Source organism: Vulpes lagopus, chromosome 1, assembly GCF_018345385.1.
Source record: "Vulpes lagopus strain Blue_001 chromosome 1, ASM1834538v1, whole genome shotgun sequence".
In the NCBI taxonomy this organism is placed as follows: domain Eukaryota; kingdom Metazoa; phylum Chordata; class Mammalia; order Carnivora; family Canidae; genus Vulpes; species Vulpes lagopus.
Genome location: NC_054824.1, coordinates 70,566,550 through 70,583,661, shown reverse-complemented (window position 1 = coordinate 70,583,661; position 17,112 = coordinate 70,566,550). Strand labels below are relative to the sequence as shown.

The 17,112-nt window shown below is 42.6% G+C and overlaps 1 protein-coding gene across 1 annotated transcript in view; it reads left to right on the top strand.

Annotated features, from left to right (window-relative positions):
• LOC121486869 (HLA class II histocompatibility antigen, DP beta 1 chain) overlaps window positions 1-10,332 on the top strand; it is a 40,293-nt gene extending 29,961 nt beyond the window's left edge. The window contains 7 exon segments of the mRNA XM_041748249.1: window positions 8,440-8,540; window positions 8,542-8,653; window positions 8,656-8,730; window positions 9,348-9,488; window positions 9,491-9,632; window positions 10,151-10,260; window positions 10,319-10,332. Coding sequence (XP_041604183.1) covers window positions 8,440-8,540; window positions 8,542-8,653; window positions 8,656-8,730; window positions 9,348-9,488; window positions 9,491-9,632; window positions 10,151-10,260; window positions 10,319-10,332 — 695 coding nt within the window.
• Window positions 10,333-17,112: the final 6,780 nt, after the last annotated feature.

Sequence of the window (17,112 nt, the reverse complement as noted above, 5' to 3'; positions counted from 1 at the left end):
CTACAGAGAGCAAATAAGTCACAATGGATTTTTTTTTTTAAAAGTCTGGTAGTAGCAGAAAGGGGCTTCCTAAACCTGTGCCTGACCACTTTGCAATAATGCATACCTGTACCTCATAGAAAACCTAAATTAAATAATTTTATATGCTTTTTTAAAAAGATTTTATTTATTCACGAGAGGCACACAGAGAAAGGCAGAGACACAGGCAGAGGGAGAAGCAGGCTCCATGCAGGGAGCCCGATGTGGGACTCGATGCCGGGTCTCCAGGATCATACCGAGCCGAAGGCAGACGCTCAACCGCTGAGCCACCCAGGTGTCCCTAATTTTATGTGCTTTTATTCAATTCATAACACTTTATTTAAGTACTTAATATATTTGTTCAAAATTATATTCGTTTATTATTGTCTTTCTTAGGTTGTATGTTCTGGGGGAGTAAACTTACCTAATTTCAGGAACTCTCTGTATAGTTTGTTAGGACTATTTGGTGTTTAAAAGTTAGCAAAAATATGTACAGATGTTGAATTAAAAAAAAAAGGATGGTTCTTGATAACTTCATTGATCTACTCAAAACTCTCAGACCTGAACATTTCTAAAGCATTCTATGTGGATGCTTCCATTTCACCTTCACAGAATTACTGATGTGCAGGTGCTTACCATCTGTTTCAAAAATGAAGAAACTGTGGCCCAGAAAGGACACGTAATTTGTGTTATGTTGTACACCTACTTCCATGCCTTATCTGGTATTAAAACCCTGAGACTTCAGTCCATATCCTTTCTACTCTGAGGTCTACAGAATCCCTGAGAGGAAAAGTGACACACCACACATATTGCATGACTGCTTTTACAAGTACCAGGACTAATTCTGAGTTCTGGAACAGACAGTCCAATCTCCTTAAATCATTAACACACTGCTTAGGACTTGCTCTGTCCCAAAATATGTCTGTGCAAGGGGGATGGCAGTCACTGTGGAGGGGGAATGGCATTCCTTGAGATCTGTTCCTACGGAGGAAAATATATAAGACAATCAAGGCTTATGACTCGCCGGGTTGCTCAAAATGAGGATCCCTTTCCTTGTACCATCTTCAGTGAATCTTAACACCTTAAAGAATCATGTGCTTTACAACAAACTTCTCTGGTGACAATTTGGTTCCTTCTTTAAAAATTTGACCACACCCAGGGGATATAGAAGGCTGTCCAGGCTTACTGTCTCTGATACATTAGGAGCGGCGTCCATGGAGTGAGAGCCTTTCCCAGGCTCCAGGATGGTGATCACTGGGGTCCCAGGGATGGCAGCTCTCATGATGTCCTTGGTGATGCTGAGCTCCCCTTTCAGAGAGCAAAGACACGCTTCAGATTCAGAGCAAAGACACGCCAGGTAAGTGCAGAGCTGCTGCTCTTAAAGGATCCAATTCAGGGGAATGAACTTAGGGGGTTTTCCATGTGGGAAAAGAGAAAGTCTGAGAAAGAATTTGGGGCCCTGACATCGTGCAAGGACTACTATTCTCACCAGAAAGAAAAGAAGATCAGGGTGTGCCTGTGATGGGGACAATGGTACCAGGCGCTCTGAAGTGATTTTGGAGGGACAAGGTTCTCACAAAGGGGTCATCAAAATGACATTTCAACACCCATCAAAAATCAGAAAGGGGAAATTATGGTTAGCCTGCATTGTCCAAGAACTGAAGATAACTCTGTAGAATCAGTGCTCCAGGTAGGGGCCCCTTGCATAGAACCAGGCAGGAACCCTCACTGGAACCAGTGAGGAACCAGTGATGGCCAGAGCAGCAAAGGAGGGTGATGAGGACCAGCTTTGATTAAGAGAACAGGACACCAGTTGCAGCTGACTGTCCCTCACATCAGGAATTGGATCAGGGCACATCAGGACAGGGCCAGAAGAGAGGTGAAAAACAGGAGATGGCCTCTTCTATTCCAATTTACCACTGAGAAGACCATTTGTGATAGAACAGTGAATTCATTTATGTTAAAATTTCCCAGACTTTCCTTATTCCCACGTAGAAAGCTAGCCCCGCTTCCTCCTGAGAATCAGGTATTCTTGGGCTCTGTCCTCAATTTCCAGGAATAATAGCATTTGAAACTCCCAAATTCATCTGTTCAAACTCCAACCCAGTGTACCCATTTCTCAAGTGGTAAAGGGAAAATTTTGGACATTTATGACTCAGATGGGCAGAGAGTTGGGCAGGGCAGCTCAGCTGTGTGCTTGTGCCTGCCATGAGAAAAGAAATGGAGAAGCGAGAGTTCTAGGTGGCCAGAGGAACTGTGGAAGTAGCTGGTGAGAAGGGACAGTGTCCCACAGGAGGTGAGAAGAAAGGCAACACTGTTCTGGGGAGCAGAGGCAGTGGTGAATGCTGATATGAGTACCTTGGAAATCAGGGCTGGGATCTCCTTTGGAGTGCATAATGAGAAGTGTGGTGGGTGGTGGGAGGGATGTGGTGAGATGGAGAAGCCTGTGGGTTCAGATTTAAGAGGAATGAATGGAGCCTCATTGCCTTGTGAGAGAGACTGCTGTAGGGAGGGAGCAGATGAACCAGGAGCTCTCTGCAGTTTTGATGCTGAGGAACTCATTCCACTGAGAGAAATGTGGAGTTCAGGAAATTGGACCCATGGGTTGGGCACATTCCTCCACTTCCCTCCTATGCCTCCAACTCCTCATGATTTCTTCAACTTCCAATAGAGCTGCATTAAAAAGAGACAATAGGGAGAAGCTGGCTTAATAGGGCCTGGTGATACCGAAATTGTTGAGAAAATACTAGCGACTATTGGGTTATGAAGAAAATTGTGGAGAAAGGAAGCATCCAACTCATGGATGAAACAGATCTATAGCTCTAACAACTGCTTGAAACATCCTTTGTTCATGACATTTACCATCCTGGCATTTAAGCCCTAAGACTCTATCCTATCACACACCTGGGCAGCGGAAGACACCTATGGATTTAATTTTTTGTTTACTCCATTTCTTCTGTCTCCCTTTCCCAGGTGAAAGAAGAAATGGAAAGAAACTATTAAGTTAATAAACTCAGTATTAAGTTAATAAAAGCTTCTTTTGAAGCATTAATATTGTGCCTCAAAAGGCAGTCCATTTGAGCCATTCAGAATAAACCAGGGCTCTATCCTTTGTGTTTCTCTGTCTCCGCATAATCTAACTCCCTGAGCTCAACTCTGAAATGGTGAGATGAGCCTTGTGTTGACATACTCTTCAAACATCCTTCACTTCTGCCACTGTGCAGCATTGCCCTCATTTCTGTGGTCTGGGGAGTTGTGTGATAAATTCATTCTGGATTTTCCATTTATGACACACTTTAAATCACATAGAGAAGCTTTAATTTAAAGACTCCTTCAACAGACAATTTGGACTCCTCATTAGATTCCAGGCAGCTAGCAATTTATAATCAATTCTTTGCTGGCCAGCACTACCCTGATAACAAAATCAAACAAAGACAACCTTAGAAAAGAAAACTGCAGGCTAATGTCCATAAGGAATATATATTCAAGATTCTCAAAAGAGTACAAGCAAACCAAATTCAACAGCATATTAAAGGAATTATACACCATGACTAAGTGGGATTTATCCCTGGGATGCAAAAATAGTTGAACATAAGCAAATCAATCAATGCAATATACCACATTAACAAGATGAAAGGGAAAAACAATACATCATTGTCTCAATAGACACAGAAAAAGCATTTGACATCCATTCATGATTAAACTCTCAGCAAAATAAGTATAGAGGGAACTTAGCCTCAACACAATAAAGGTCATATATGAAAAGCCCACAGCCCATCTTATCAATGGGGGAAAACAGAGAGCTTTCCAAGATCTGGTTCAAGCCAAGGATGCCCACTCTTGGCTCTTCTTTTCAGCATAATTATGGAAGTCCTAGCCAGAGCAATTAGGCAAGAAAAAGACATAAAATATATCCAAATCAGAAAATGAGAAGTAGAATGATCCCTGTTTGTAGATAACATGCTTGTATAGACAAAAAACCCTGAAGACTCGACAAAAAAACTATTAGAACTTATCAACAAATCCAGTAAAGTTGCAGGATATGAAATCAAAATAAAAACATCAGTCACCTTTCTGATGAGCTATCCAAATAGAAGCTAAGAAAACAATCACACTCACAATAGCAACAAAAGTATAAAATACTCAGGAATAAACTTAACCAAAGACGTGAAAGATTTGTACACTGGAAGTTATAAAACACTGGTAAAAGAAATCAAAGAAGACACAGATAAATGAAAAGACATCCATGTTCATGGACTAGAGGAATGTTCATACTACCCAAAGTTATCTAGAGGTTCCATGCCGTCCTTTTCAAAGTCCCAATGGTATTCTTTATGGAAATAGAGCAAGACAACTCTAAAATTCATATGGAATCACAAAAGACCCTGGATGATCAAAACAATCCTAAGCAAGAAGAACAAAGCATCACATTTCCTGATTTCAAAATATATTACAATGCTACAGTGATCAAAACAGTATGACACTGGCATAAATGCAGGCATATGGAGAACAAGTGGAATATAATAGAAAGCCCAAAAATAAATCCACACATCTACAGTCAACTGATACTCAACAAGAGTACCAAGAACAGGGGCACTGGGGTGGCTCAGTTGGTGAAGCGTCTGCCTTTGGCTCAGGGTCATGATCCCAGGGTCCTGGGATCAAGCCCTGCATTGGGCTCCCTGCTCCGTGGAGAGTCTGCTTCTCCCTCTGCTCATGTTCTGTCTCTCAGATAAACAAATAAAATCTTTTTTTAAAGAGTCCCAAGAACATACAATAGGGAAAATATAGTCTTCAATAAATGATATTGAGAAAATTGGATATCCACATGCAAAATAATAGAATAGGACTCTTATCTCATACCATATGTAAAAATCAACTCAAAATTGATTAAAAACTTAAATGTAAAATCCAAAATTATAAAACCCCTGGAAGAAAACATAGAGGAAAACCCTCTTAACACTGGTCTGAGTGATGATTTTTATGGAAACGACATCAAAAGCACAGACAACAAGCAAAAACAGACAAATTGCATTAAGCTAAAAAGTTTTGCACAGGAAAAGAAACAATTAATATAGTGAAAGAGCAACCTATGGAATGGGAGAAAATATTTGCAAATCATGTGTCTGATAAGAGGTTAATATTCAAAATATAGGAGCTCATGTAACTCAATAGAAAAACAAACAAAAAACCGATTTTAAAAAAAAAACAGCAAAGGAGCTGAATAGACATTTCTCCAAAGAAGACATACGGTTGGCCAACATGTATATGAAAAAGTGCTCAACTTTACTAATTATCAGGGAAATACAAGTTAAAGCCACAATGAGACATCATCTCACACCTGTTAGAATGGTTAATACCAAAAGACAGAAGATTAATGATGCTAGGATGTGAAGAAAAGAGAACCCAATACACCGCTGGTGGGGATGTAAGCAGGCACAGCTACTATGGAAAACAGTATGGAGGTTCCTCAAAAAATTAAAAATAGAAAAAAAATAAAAAATAAAAAATAAATTAAAAATAGAACTACCATATAATCCAGCAATCTCACTTCTGGGTATATATCCAAGAGAAATGAAATCTGGATTTTGAAGAGATATCTGTACTTCCATGCTCATTTCAGTATTATTCTCATAGCCAATATATGGGCACAACTTAAATGTCCAAGGATAAATGAATGAATAAAGAAAATATCATGTATATATACACCATGCAATACTCTTCAGCCATTTGCAACAACATGGATGAACCTGTAAGACATTATGCTCAGTGAAATTAGCCAGCTGTAGAAAAACAAATACTGCATGGTCTTTTTTTTTAATTTTTTATTTTTATTTATTTATGATAGTCACACAAACACACAGAGAGAGAGAAAGAGAGAGAGGCAGAGACATAGACAGAGGGAGAAGCAGGCTCCATGCACCGGGAGCCCGACGTGGGATTCGATCCTGGGTCTCCAGGATCGCGCCCGCGCCCTGGGCCAAAGGCAGGCGCTAAACCGCTGCGTCACCCAGGGATCCCTGCATGGTCTTAAGTAAGATATGTGAAATTCATAGAAATGGTTACTGGGGGCTGGGGGAGGTGAAGATGGGGAGATATTTTTCAAGGAGTACTATATTTCAGTTATGCAAAATGAAAAAGTTCTTGAGAACTGTGTACAGCAATGCGACTATAGTTGACAATATTGTATACTTGAAATTTAAGAGGGTAAATCTTAGCAGTTCACAACATAAAAAAAGAGAGAGAAAGGCAATTGGTAACTGTATGAGATGATGAATATGTCGATTGCCTTGTGAATATTTCACAATGTACACATATATCAGACCATCAGTTTTTACACCTTAAATATATATATGATTTTTTATTATCAAATACATGTCAATAAAGCTGGAAACATATTTTGTTTGGGTTTTTTAAGATTTTATTTATTTATTCATGAGAGACAGAGAGAGAGGCAGAGACACAGGCAGAGGGAGAAGCAGGCTCCATGCAGGGAGCCCGAGGTGGGACTCGATCCCGAGTCTCTGGGATCATGCCCTGGGCCAAAGGCGGCACTAAGCCGCTGAGCCACCAGGGCTGCCCATGGAAACATATTTTAAAAAACAAAATCAACTCTCTGCTCATTCTCTGACTCATAAGTATTTACTAAGGCTTAGATTAGGTGCTGTTATACAAGTATGATTAAAAGATTAACTTACTTTAAAATGTTCAAGTGTAAAGAGTAGGACAGGAGACAAGGAAAAAATCACACTGCCTGAGTTATCACATTGTGATAAGATTCTAAAACACACAGAGAATGTATCCCCCATTCTAATGGGTTTCCTACATAGTTTTGTTCCTATACATGCTTTCAAAATATGTATTTCTTGCATGCTTATATTTTTAACATTCCTACACAATGTTATAAAGTATATTGTTTTCTTTTTTTTTTTTTGTCCCTCAGTATAAAGCTTTTAAGATCTGACAAAGGAGAGAAGAGTACAATCATTTTGATTTCTTCTAATGGTGAGATGATATTCCATGGTGCTTGGGCACCTGGGTGGCCGAGTCCTTTGAGTGGCCAGACTCTCGATTTCAGCTCAGGTCATGATCTCAGGGACGTGAGATCCAGCCTGGCGCCAGCTCCATGCTTAGCAGAGTCTGTCTGGGATTCTCTCTCCCTCCCCCTGTGTCCTCCCCCTGTTCATGCTTTCTCTCTAAATAAATAAATAATACCTTTAAAAAAAATTCCATGGTGCACATCGACAACAGCTTAGGTTTGCTGTCCCAGGGATGATCACACCAACTGATTTCTGCCAACTCCTCCAAATAATGCCACAGCCAGCAGCAGCCCCTACCTGTCCTGTTTCGGACCCAGGTGAACATTCAATGTCTAACAAGTTACGGGGTGCTGGGTCTATGGCACACATCTCCAATGTAACCAAGTGTCTTCTGGGTGCTATTCTGACCTTGGAGGCGGGCCGGGGTGAGGGCGGTGCTTTCTCCATCCCCCCCCCCAGGCACCAGTACAAACTAAGAGTGTTTTGAGTCTAATAGATCTGGCTCATTTCTTTCTGAATTTGCAATTCTCTTTCCACTGGTGAGCTGCAGTCTGCCTTGCAGGTTTCTACTCCTATAAGTTCCCATTCCTACTCCTTACCCACTTCTCTATCAGTCTTTTTATTTTGCTTGTTTCTTAGGAGTTGCTTATATATTTTAGATACTAATCCCATGTCAATTCTAGACATTGCTTGTGTATATCTAGTCCTTGTCTATTAACTCCTTAGTGGGGCCCTTTGTATAATAGAAGCATTGGATTTTAATGTAATTTATTTCATTATCTTTTTGCCTTGTGATTTATGTTTGCTTAAGAAATGCTTCCACGGGGTCAGCCCTGGTGGCGCAGCGGTTGGCGCAGCGGTTGGCCACCGGTTGGCGCAGCTTGCAGCCTAGGGCGTGATCCTGGAGACCCTGGATCGAGTCCCACATCGGGCTCCCTGCATGGAGCCTGCTTCTCCCTCTGTCTGTGTCTCTGCCTCTCTCTCTGTGTCTATGAATAAATAAATAAAATCTTAAAAAAAGAAAGAAAGAAAGAAAGAAAGAAAGAAAGAAAGAAAGAAAGAAAGAAAGAAAGAAAGAAATGCTTCCACGGGACGCCTGGGTGGCTCAGTGGTTGAGCGTTTGCCTTGGGCTCGGGTTGTGATCCTGGCGTCCTGGGATCGAGTCCTGCATTGGGTTCCTCACGGGGAGCCTGCTTCTCCCTCTGCCTGTGTCTCTGCCTCTCTCTCTCTCTGTGTTTGTGTGTGTGTGTGTGTATGTGTGTGTGTGTCTCTCATGAATAAATAAATAAAATATTTTTTTAAAAAAAGGAAGAAGAAAAGGCTTCCTCAGCCCCATATTCATTATTATATTCTCCTCTATATTCTTATGTTAACCTCATAGTTTACTCCCCACTGAGCTTTACTGTCTACCAGAGGCGGAGCACCTGCTACGAGCTCCACGAGCTCCACGAGCTCCACGGGACGCCCCGCTTCCTAGAGCAATCATCTACACACACAGCTCTTCGCGCAATTGGACGGCGCGGCGGGGGTGTTCGCGGCCGTGTCCGAGCTGGGCCGAGTAACTGCCAGGAACTGGAACGTCCAGAGGGAGTTCCTGGCACTGAGAGCGCCGTGGCCGCAGCGTGCAAGCACATCTTCGACCTGGACCAGGGTTTCACGCTGCAGCGCAGAGGTGACAGGGCGGGTGTGAAGGAGACACTCTGGGAGGAGAGGGCGCGGCTTGGGCAGCAGAGGAGAGGAGCGCCCCAGCACCCCCCTCCCCGCGCCCCAGAGGAAGCCAGGAAACACTTAGGTTAAAATGAAGAACAAATCAAGCTACTCCATTTCTTCTCTTTTTTTAAGGAGAGGATCAGACTGCTAGGTCAAAGGAAATCTATAGGCTGAATATATTCGGATTCCAAGATAGTATCTCTCAGGATTACACATCCTTTTGACCTAGATGAGAACATGTAAATTCAGGGAGCTCCCATAGCTGGTTCAAGATTTCTGCTCAAAGAATATTAGTTACTGTCACTTACATTTCTGGCAAAAATGTTATAGAGCACGGCCTCTGGCCCTCTAATGTTCTTCTTTGCTCTTTCTTTACTGGTCATTTACAAGGTCATTCTTAGAACGTTGGAATGTTTCATTCCATTTTTCCTACTGTGTTGCCCATCTTCTCCCGCTAAGTAGCTTCATAGGTGATAGGACTCATCTTTAACATCTGAGAAGTCAATGTGACAAGAAAACAGCTAAATGCACTGCTCTGGCCATCTCAGCTGTCATAACAAGATTCTCTTTCCCTCCTAGTCCAGCCTAAAGTGAACGTCTCCCCCTCCAAGAAGGGACGCCTGCAGCATCACAACCTGCTTGTCTGCCACGTGTCAGATTTCTATACAGGCCACATTCAAGTCCGCTGGTTCTTGAATGGACAGGAGGAAACAGCAGGGGTTTATCCACCGATTTGATCCATAATGGAGACTGGACCTTCCAGATCCTGGTGATGTTGGAAATGACCCCTCAGCAGGGAGACATCTACACCTGCCAAGTAGAGCACCCCAGCCCGGACGGTCCCGTCACTGTGGAATGGAGTGAGTTACTCCCTGCTGCCCCTCCAGACTCCAGGCTCTGAGGTCTGCTCATTTTGTCTTGTGTCACTACACTATACTACAACTATACTACCCCGTGTTGTTCCTCATCCACCCAACTGTGGTCTTGGCTGGGAACAGTGAAGGTCTGGCAATTCTCCCGTACATTTATCCTGCTCTGGGGGAGTCTAAAGAATCTCTCTTTGTCAAATAACTACAACTCAGAAAGGCAGTCACCTTCATGACTGGCCCCCAGACATGACAACACCTCTCCCTTTGGTCTCTTAAGTTTGGACTTAATAGGCTGATCTAAAACTCGCATTTGCCTCCTGTAGAAGTCATCACTCTGAGGCCCAGAACTTTAGAATGCCTTCTGCCTCTACCCCTTTTCCATAGTGCCTCCAAGCTTGGCCTTATCCCCTTTCTTTTCTCTCTCTGGTAGATTCGATCAGGCTCCAGGTGTCAAACAGGGCCTTGAGGTTGTGGCAGGTGGAGGTGAGACTCACCCTGACTTCTGTTCCCCAGGGGTACATCTGATTCTGCCTGGAGCAAGATGCTGGCTGGAGTCGGAGGCTTTGTGCTAGGGCTCATTGCCCTCTTGGTGAGCTTCATTCTCCGTTTTAGAAGCCAGCGAGGTAAGAAACTTCTGGAAAGGGGTTGATACTGTCTTTCCACTGTCTCACTACTCTTCAGTGATGAAGTTGTGACAGAAAGGCAAAACAAGAGACCAAAAGAGGCCACTGAAATCAGATGCTGATAAGCCAAAGGCAGCCCTGGAGGAAAGAAGATGCCAAGCCAAGGTCTGATCCAATAAGATACCTGAGGCTGCCAGTTACCCTATCCTGCAGGGTGTTCTTTTCAGCCTGGGGTAGACTCACACCTAAAGTGTGACATGGGGACTGTGGTGGAAATTTTTGGATAATTTCCTAAGGTGCTGTTGCTCCTTACTCTCTAGATGACCAAATTCATCTTCCCTCAGGATGACAGGGACCTCAGCCAACAGATGGTATTTCTGCTCCCTTCTTCCTTCTTGGGATATAATTCACGTCATTGCAACATAAGACTGGGAGCATTCAATGAGTATGCTGTGTTCAGGATAGATCATAGAAAGTGCCCTGAGAATGAGGAGAAACTCTCAAACATTACACCTTTCTTGCAAGTTGAGCCAAATTGCCCCCAACTCTTGATGCCATTTTCCTCTTTAGGTGGGTGTGGCCACAGAGCATGACTTTGCTCCATTGCTGAAGGAAACTTCAGAAACTCTCTTCCATTGCTCAGTAGGCCAACATTCAGCCTACCTCTGTAATTTTTTTCTCTCCTGGGACTCTAGAGGGAAAGAAAATGTAGCCTTTGAGCTTGGGATGTTTTAAATTCTTCTTCTGAGGCACCTGAGTGGCTCAGTTGGTTAAGCATCTGCCTTCGGCTCAGGTCATGATCTCAGGGTCCTGGGATGGAGCCCCGTGTCCCTGGGATCAAGCCCTGGGTAGAGCTCCCTGCTCAGTGGGGAGTCTGCTTCTCCCTCTGCTCCTTCCTCCACCCCCCAGTCTCCACCCCCCACTGGTGCTTGCTTTCATACTCTTTCTCTCTCTCTCTCTCCCTCAAATAAATAAATAAATTCTTTAAAAATAAATGGAAATAAATAAATTCTTTTTTTTTAAGATTTTCTTTATTTATTCATGAGAGAGACACAGAGAGAGAGAGAGGCACAGACACAGGCAGAGGGAGAAGCAGGCTCCATGCAGGGAGCCCGATGTGGGACTCGATCCTGGGTCTCCAGGATCACACACCCTGGGCCGAAGGCAGGCGCCAAACCGCTGAGCCACCTGGGCTGCCTGGAAATAAATAAATTCTTATTCTTCTTCGCAGGGTTCCTGAACTGATCTCAAACATCACGTGTAGCCTTGAAACAAGCAGTTCTGCTATTCCTGTTATCCAGTAAAGTCCCACCTCCAGAAAGGAGATTATGGCTAAATTGTGCCCCCTGATGTCAGTTTCCGAGTCTCAGCATTTTCATTCAATTTACTTCTTTCTCAAGTTCTTCCAATCTATAGAGTGACCTTCCCTGAGGAACATAAACTATCTAAATCCAATATTATTCTCTTTTTTTTTTTGAGAGGAGGGAGATAAATATGGTCATGTGACCATGTTTATGGTTGAAGGGTTCGATGATCACTGGACAAGTCATTGTTGTTTCACGCAGGCATGGAGAAATAACCTTCTTGATGGGTTATTGATTGACCCATTCTCCTTATTGAATAGAAGGCCAACTGATAATGAATCTCTGAAAATTTGCTCTACTTCATTGTAGATGATTAAATTCATGCTGCATTCTTACCAGCGAGGGGTGGAACCATTACTCCTAGAAATCCCAGATGGAACAGACACTGAGCCTGGATTTTGCCGTTGACATTTATATAGGACTAATAAAGCATGTCAATCATTAATAATATGCTTTCCAAGTGTAGAAGTCAACATAAGATCAGAATTGTAAATAATAGGTTTATTAGATCACCCAAAACACCTTCCCTTCTGAGTCATTCAGTAGGAAGTACATCTCTAGTTCCAAAAAGGTCAAAGATATGTGTATACCAGATTTTTCAGACATAGGCCAGCTTTTAGAATACAGTTCATTATACTTCTTATAGATCTCTTTAATTAATATTTTAGACTAAGACAGAAATCATATTTTTTTCAGACATTTCATGTATGGTGTGCCACCTAAGACCATTACTATTACTATATAATAGTGATCAGGAAAACTAATTCTTGTAATATTTATAGATTAGCATCATTTTTCAAAATGACAGTGCCTTAGCCAAGCTTAAAGAGTTTTTCTGGGCAGCTCAGGTGGCTCAGCGGTTTAGCGCCGCCTTCAGCCCAGGGCGTGGTCTTGGAGACCCAGGATCGAGTCCCACTTCAGGCTCCCTGCATGGAGCCTGCTTCTCCCTCTGCCTGTGTCTCTGTCTCTCTCTCTCTCTCTGTGTCTCTCATGATAAATAAATAAAATCTTAAAAAAAAAAAAAAACAATGCTTATGGGACACCTGGGTGGCTCAGCAGTTAAGTGTCTGCCTTTGACTCAAGGCATGATCCTGGGGTCCCAGGATCAAGTCCCTCATAGGGCTCCCTGCATGGAGGCTGCTTCTCCCTCTGCCTCTGTGTCTCTCATGAATAAATAAATAAAATCTTAAAAAAAAGAGTTTTTCTTTCTTAACTGACCTTCTACATAAAATCAATTTGATTAAATATTACAAACTATGACTATAAGTTAGTTTTTGGTGATTTTAAATACAAGATAGCCACCTTGTGATCAAATATGGGGCTGTGTCAGGGGTCTCCATGACCACCCAGATTAGGTTATTCGCTAGGAGGAATCATATAGTTATACTCATGGCTTAGATTTATTACAGCAAAGGTTTACAAAGCAGAGTCAGTCAAGGGAAAAGGTACATGTGGCAAAGCCCAGAAAAACCAGGTGCAAGCTTCCAAAAGCCCTCTCCCTTTGGAGCCAGAGGGCACACTTAATTCCTCCAGCCATGAGTTGTGACTACACAAATATTGTCTGCCAGGAAAGCTCAGCACGCAGCACTCGGGATTTTTACTGGGGCCTGGTCATGTAAGCACCATCTGCCTAGCACATACAAAAATTCCAGACTCACAGAAGGAAAGCAGGTGTTCAGCATAAACCATATTTTTATACAGTTTAGGTACAATTTAGGCACATTCTTATTAGATCTGAGAATCCAAGTTCCCAGATGCCAGGCAGAGGCCACCTTTGTACTCAGGCCAAAAAAATATTAGATGGACCTGCTATGTTACATCTTTCCTGCACAGGAGCAAGCCATCCGTTTTGCTGACAATTTTTAAAATAACATGAGTACCCATTTTTAAAAAAGAGTTTATGTATTTATTCACGAGAGACACACACACAGAGGCAGAGACATAGGCAGAGGGAAAAGCAGGTTCCCTGCGGGGACTCCAGTGCAAGACCCGATTCCATGACCTCGAGATCACGACCTGAGCTGAAGGCAGATGCTCAACCACTGAGCCACCCAGGTGTCCCCATGAGTATTCATTTTTATCAAAGAAAGACATACATTGATACAGAATACACCCTTGAAGACTAGTTTTCTGGAAACATGGGTTGTTGCGGAAGACATAGAGTTAAATTCATATAATATTTTTCATTATTGTTATTATGTGAAATTATTATTATAGTTTATGAATCCTATTAGCATTTAAGCGGGTTTTTAAGAAGTAATCCCTACGCCCAACAGGTGACTCGAACTCACAACCCCGAGACCAAGAGCTGCTCGCTCCAATGTCAGAACCACCCTGGTTTCCTTGGATTTAACAGTTTTTGAATAGCTGAAGTACAAGCAAAGGATGCAGATGAAGGTAATCTGTTCTTTGAAGCTTTTACCTTTTGTTCAATGATATGAGAAATTACACGTGCTTCCTAGCCTGTGATATTTCTAGTAGAGGACATGGGTAGCCCACCTCTCAGTGCCGCAAATGAGAAAGTTAAGTTGTAGTTCATATGTCTACTGTCAATTGCTTTGGAAAAATGAGAAAGGCAATCCACTTAGTGCTCAAAGAATTTCACATGCAAGAAGTTTGACTATGAATGAGCCTGTCATTGCCTGCACTGCCTAAAATAAGAGACATTTCACTACTTCAGATTTTGATAAGAACAAACAAGTCTTGTCAACAGAGGACTGATAAACCAGCATTTCTAAAGCCTAATAGTTAATTTAATATTATCTTGAGTCATAATTAAAAGCGACTTAGTTTTAAAACATTTGCCTATTATCTTAGAGTCCTAAACATTTCACCCTCTTTATTTTTTAAAAAGATTTTATTTATTCATGAGAGACACAGAGAGAGAGAGAGAGAGAGAGGCAGAGACACAGGCAGAGGGAGAAGCAGGCTCCGCGCTGGGAGCCCAATACGGGACTCGATCCCCAGACTCCGAGATCACGCCCTGAGCCGAAGGCAGATATTCAACCTCTGAGCCACCCAGGTGTCCCTGCTTATTTTTGTTAAGATTTTATTGATTTATTTGACAGAGACAGAGCACAAGGAGGGCGAGAGGAAAAGGGAGAGGAAGAAGCAAGCTCCCCATGTAGAGCCTGATGTGGGGTTCAATCCCAGGACCCCAGGATCATGACCTGAGCCGAAGGCAGCTGCTTAGCCAACTGAGCCACCAGACTCCCCTCACCCTCTGCTTATAGAGCAGAACTAATACATTAGTTTAGGGTTTGACAAGGAGGAGGGGGGTCTCTCTGATTTTCTGTTTGCCAAGAATTCCTCCTCACATGACGTCATCAGAGGACAGTCAAAAAGCCTGAGTTACTTAGAATCCTAACTATTGAGTCAGGTTCTGAAGCTTGCCCTCTTGAGGGTAGAGGATTGTCATTTGGAAATATAATAGGAAAATTTCTTTTTCATAACAGGTAAATTACTTAGTGGTTCTGTCCTTCTTTTTAAAAAACCTACATTGACGCTTTATTTGAAACAGTTCTTCTGAGTTTAAGGGTTCTCTCCTTAAAAAATAAATAAATAAATAAATAAATAAATAAATAAATAAATAGGCTCCACACCCAAAGTGGAGCTTGAACTCAAACCCTGAGACCAAGGGTCCCATGCTCTCTCTACCTGCTGAGACAGCCAGGAACCACTGACTGCACTGGCCAGGCACCAAGGGTTCTTTCTTGGATCAAATGAGTGAGAACTCAAAGCAAGGAGGGGAAAAAAAGAAAAAAGATACTTGTCAGTTTGAAAGTCCCAGTTTATCTTTCTACAATTAAATTAGGAGGGAAAAAAATGAACGCCCTGGTAGCAGGAAGAAGCAAGAGTCTTCCAGGGTCTGGCATTTGATGAGCTAGATATTCAGTTACTATGCATTTCCACACGCATGCCTGACTCCAGGTTACTCTTCTGTCCTCTAACTACATTGCTGGCAGGACTGTTGTTGCCACAGTAGCTGGCTGTGCCCCAGACAAATGGGGTGTGGGTCTGTTCCCACAGATCTTTATCCCAGTCTTCATAGCAAGGAGGGCACTGCCATGTGCTCTCAGCCAGTCTCTTGTCCTAGGTTCCTGATTTGGTTGACAACATCCTGCTCAGTACAGCCTTTATCACCACAGCCTGAGGGTGTGATGACTGACCTCAGCCCCAGGAACCTGGTGGTGAGCATTGAAGGACAAACAGCCAATTTGCCTCATCAGGATGATTCCTTCTGCACTTGATGATAAGGAAACCAGCAGGTCCCGATCTGATGGGTTAGAAACCCATCACAGGGCCATTGGAATAGGTTTTCAGGCTCCAGGGACTCGGTGTAAGCTTCTTCCGTGTTGTACATGAAGGAGCTGAGCCCAAGTGCTCGGTCAACAGCCTTCTCGCCGCAACCGCGCCCCAGCTCCGCTCACTTCCGACTCCTGACGGTAGGGGGTTGTCCTTTCCTTCTTTATTCAACAACTGTAGGAATTAAAACTGTAGGGTATTTTTAATCCTCGTGAGAAATGCTCCCGTTTTTTGTTGTTGTTGTTGTTGTTGTTTGTTTGTTTGTTTGTTTGTTTGTTTTTTAGGAAGAAGCATTGCAAGGATCTGAATTTTAAATGTGCTTTAAAGCTCAAAAATATCAGGTGGGATCCCGTCATCACCTAGTGGCCAACAGTGGAATCCACACTTGGAACAAGATGTGAGGGAATTTGTCAATTTGGGAAAGCGCCAGCGTTTTTAACAAAAAAGTTAGAGAAAAAGGCATACAAAAGCCAAAATAAATATGGCCAAATGTAGAGGCTTTGGCAGCGCCAGTGCTTCAGTGGTCTGGCTCTGCCTTTAACAGCAGCCACGAAAATATGCTAATCATTGCTCTGTCACTAAACAAACCCTAGTTATATTTTTACAGGACTGAATATAAAGAAAACATCCCAAGAGAAGGAAACCCTTCAACATCAACTTTGGAAAGAAGAAGGACTACATAACTAGAGACAGCTAGTATCTGTAAAGTGAATGTGATCATCAGAAAACATCTAGACCCAGTGCTTGTCCAACAGAACTTCCTGCTATGGTAGAAAATGTCCTGTGTCTGAGCTGTCCCATCAAGTAGCCACTGGCCACAGGTACTTTTGGGCATTGAAAATGCTAATGGCTAGTGCAACTAAGGAGTTGAATTTTTCATTTAATTTTAAATTGTTTACATTTAAATTGTCCTAGCCACACGTGACTAATAGCTACTGGAGAGGCAGAGTAGAGTCTACAATCTTTCTCTAAAAACATGTAGGCCCTCTCTTAGTAGCTTTTGGTGGAGGCAGAACCATCTGCAGGTGAAAACTGCTAGAGAATTGAAAAGTGAAAAAAAAATTAGAGAAGCAAGGGAAGATGGAAATAAACTGTCTTGTCTGGTCACAGCTCATTAGATTTGGGGATATGAGAGTCCCCAAAACATAACAAGCCCACTAGCAAGTTAATAAAATTACAAAGG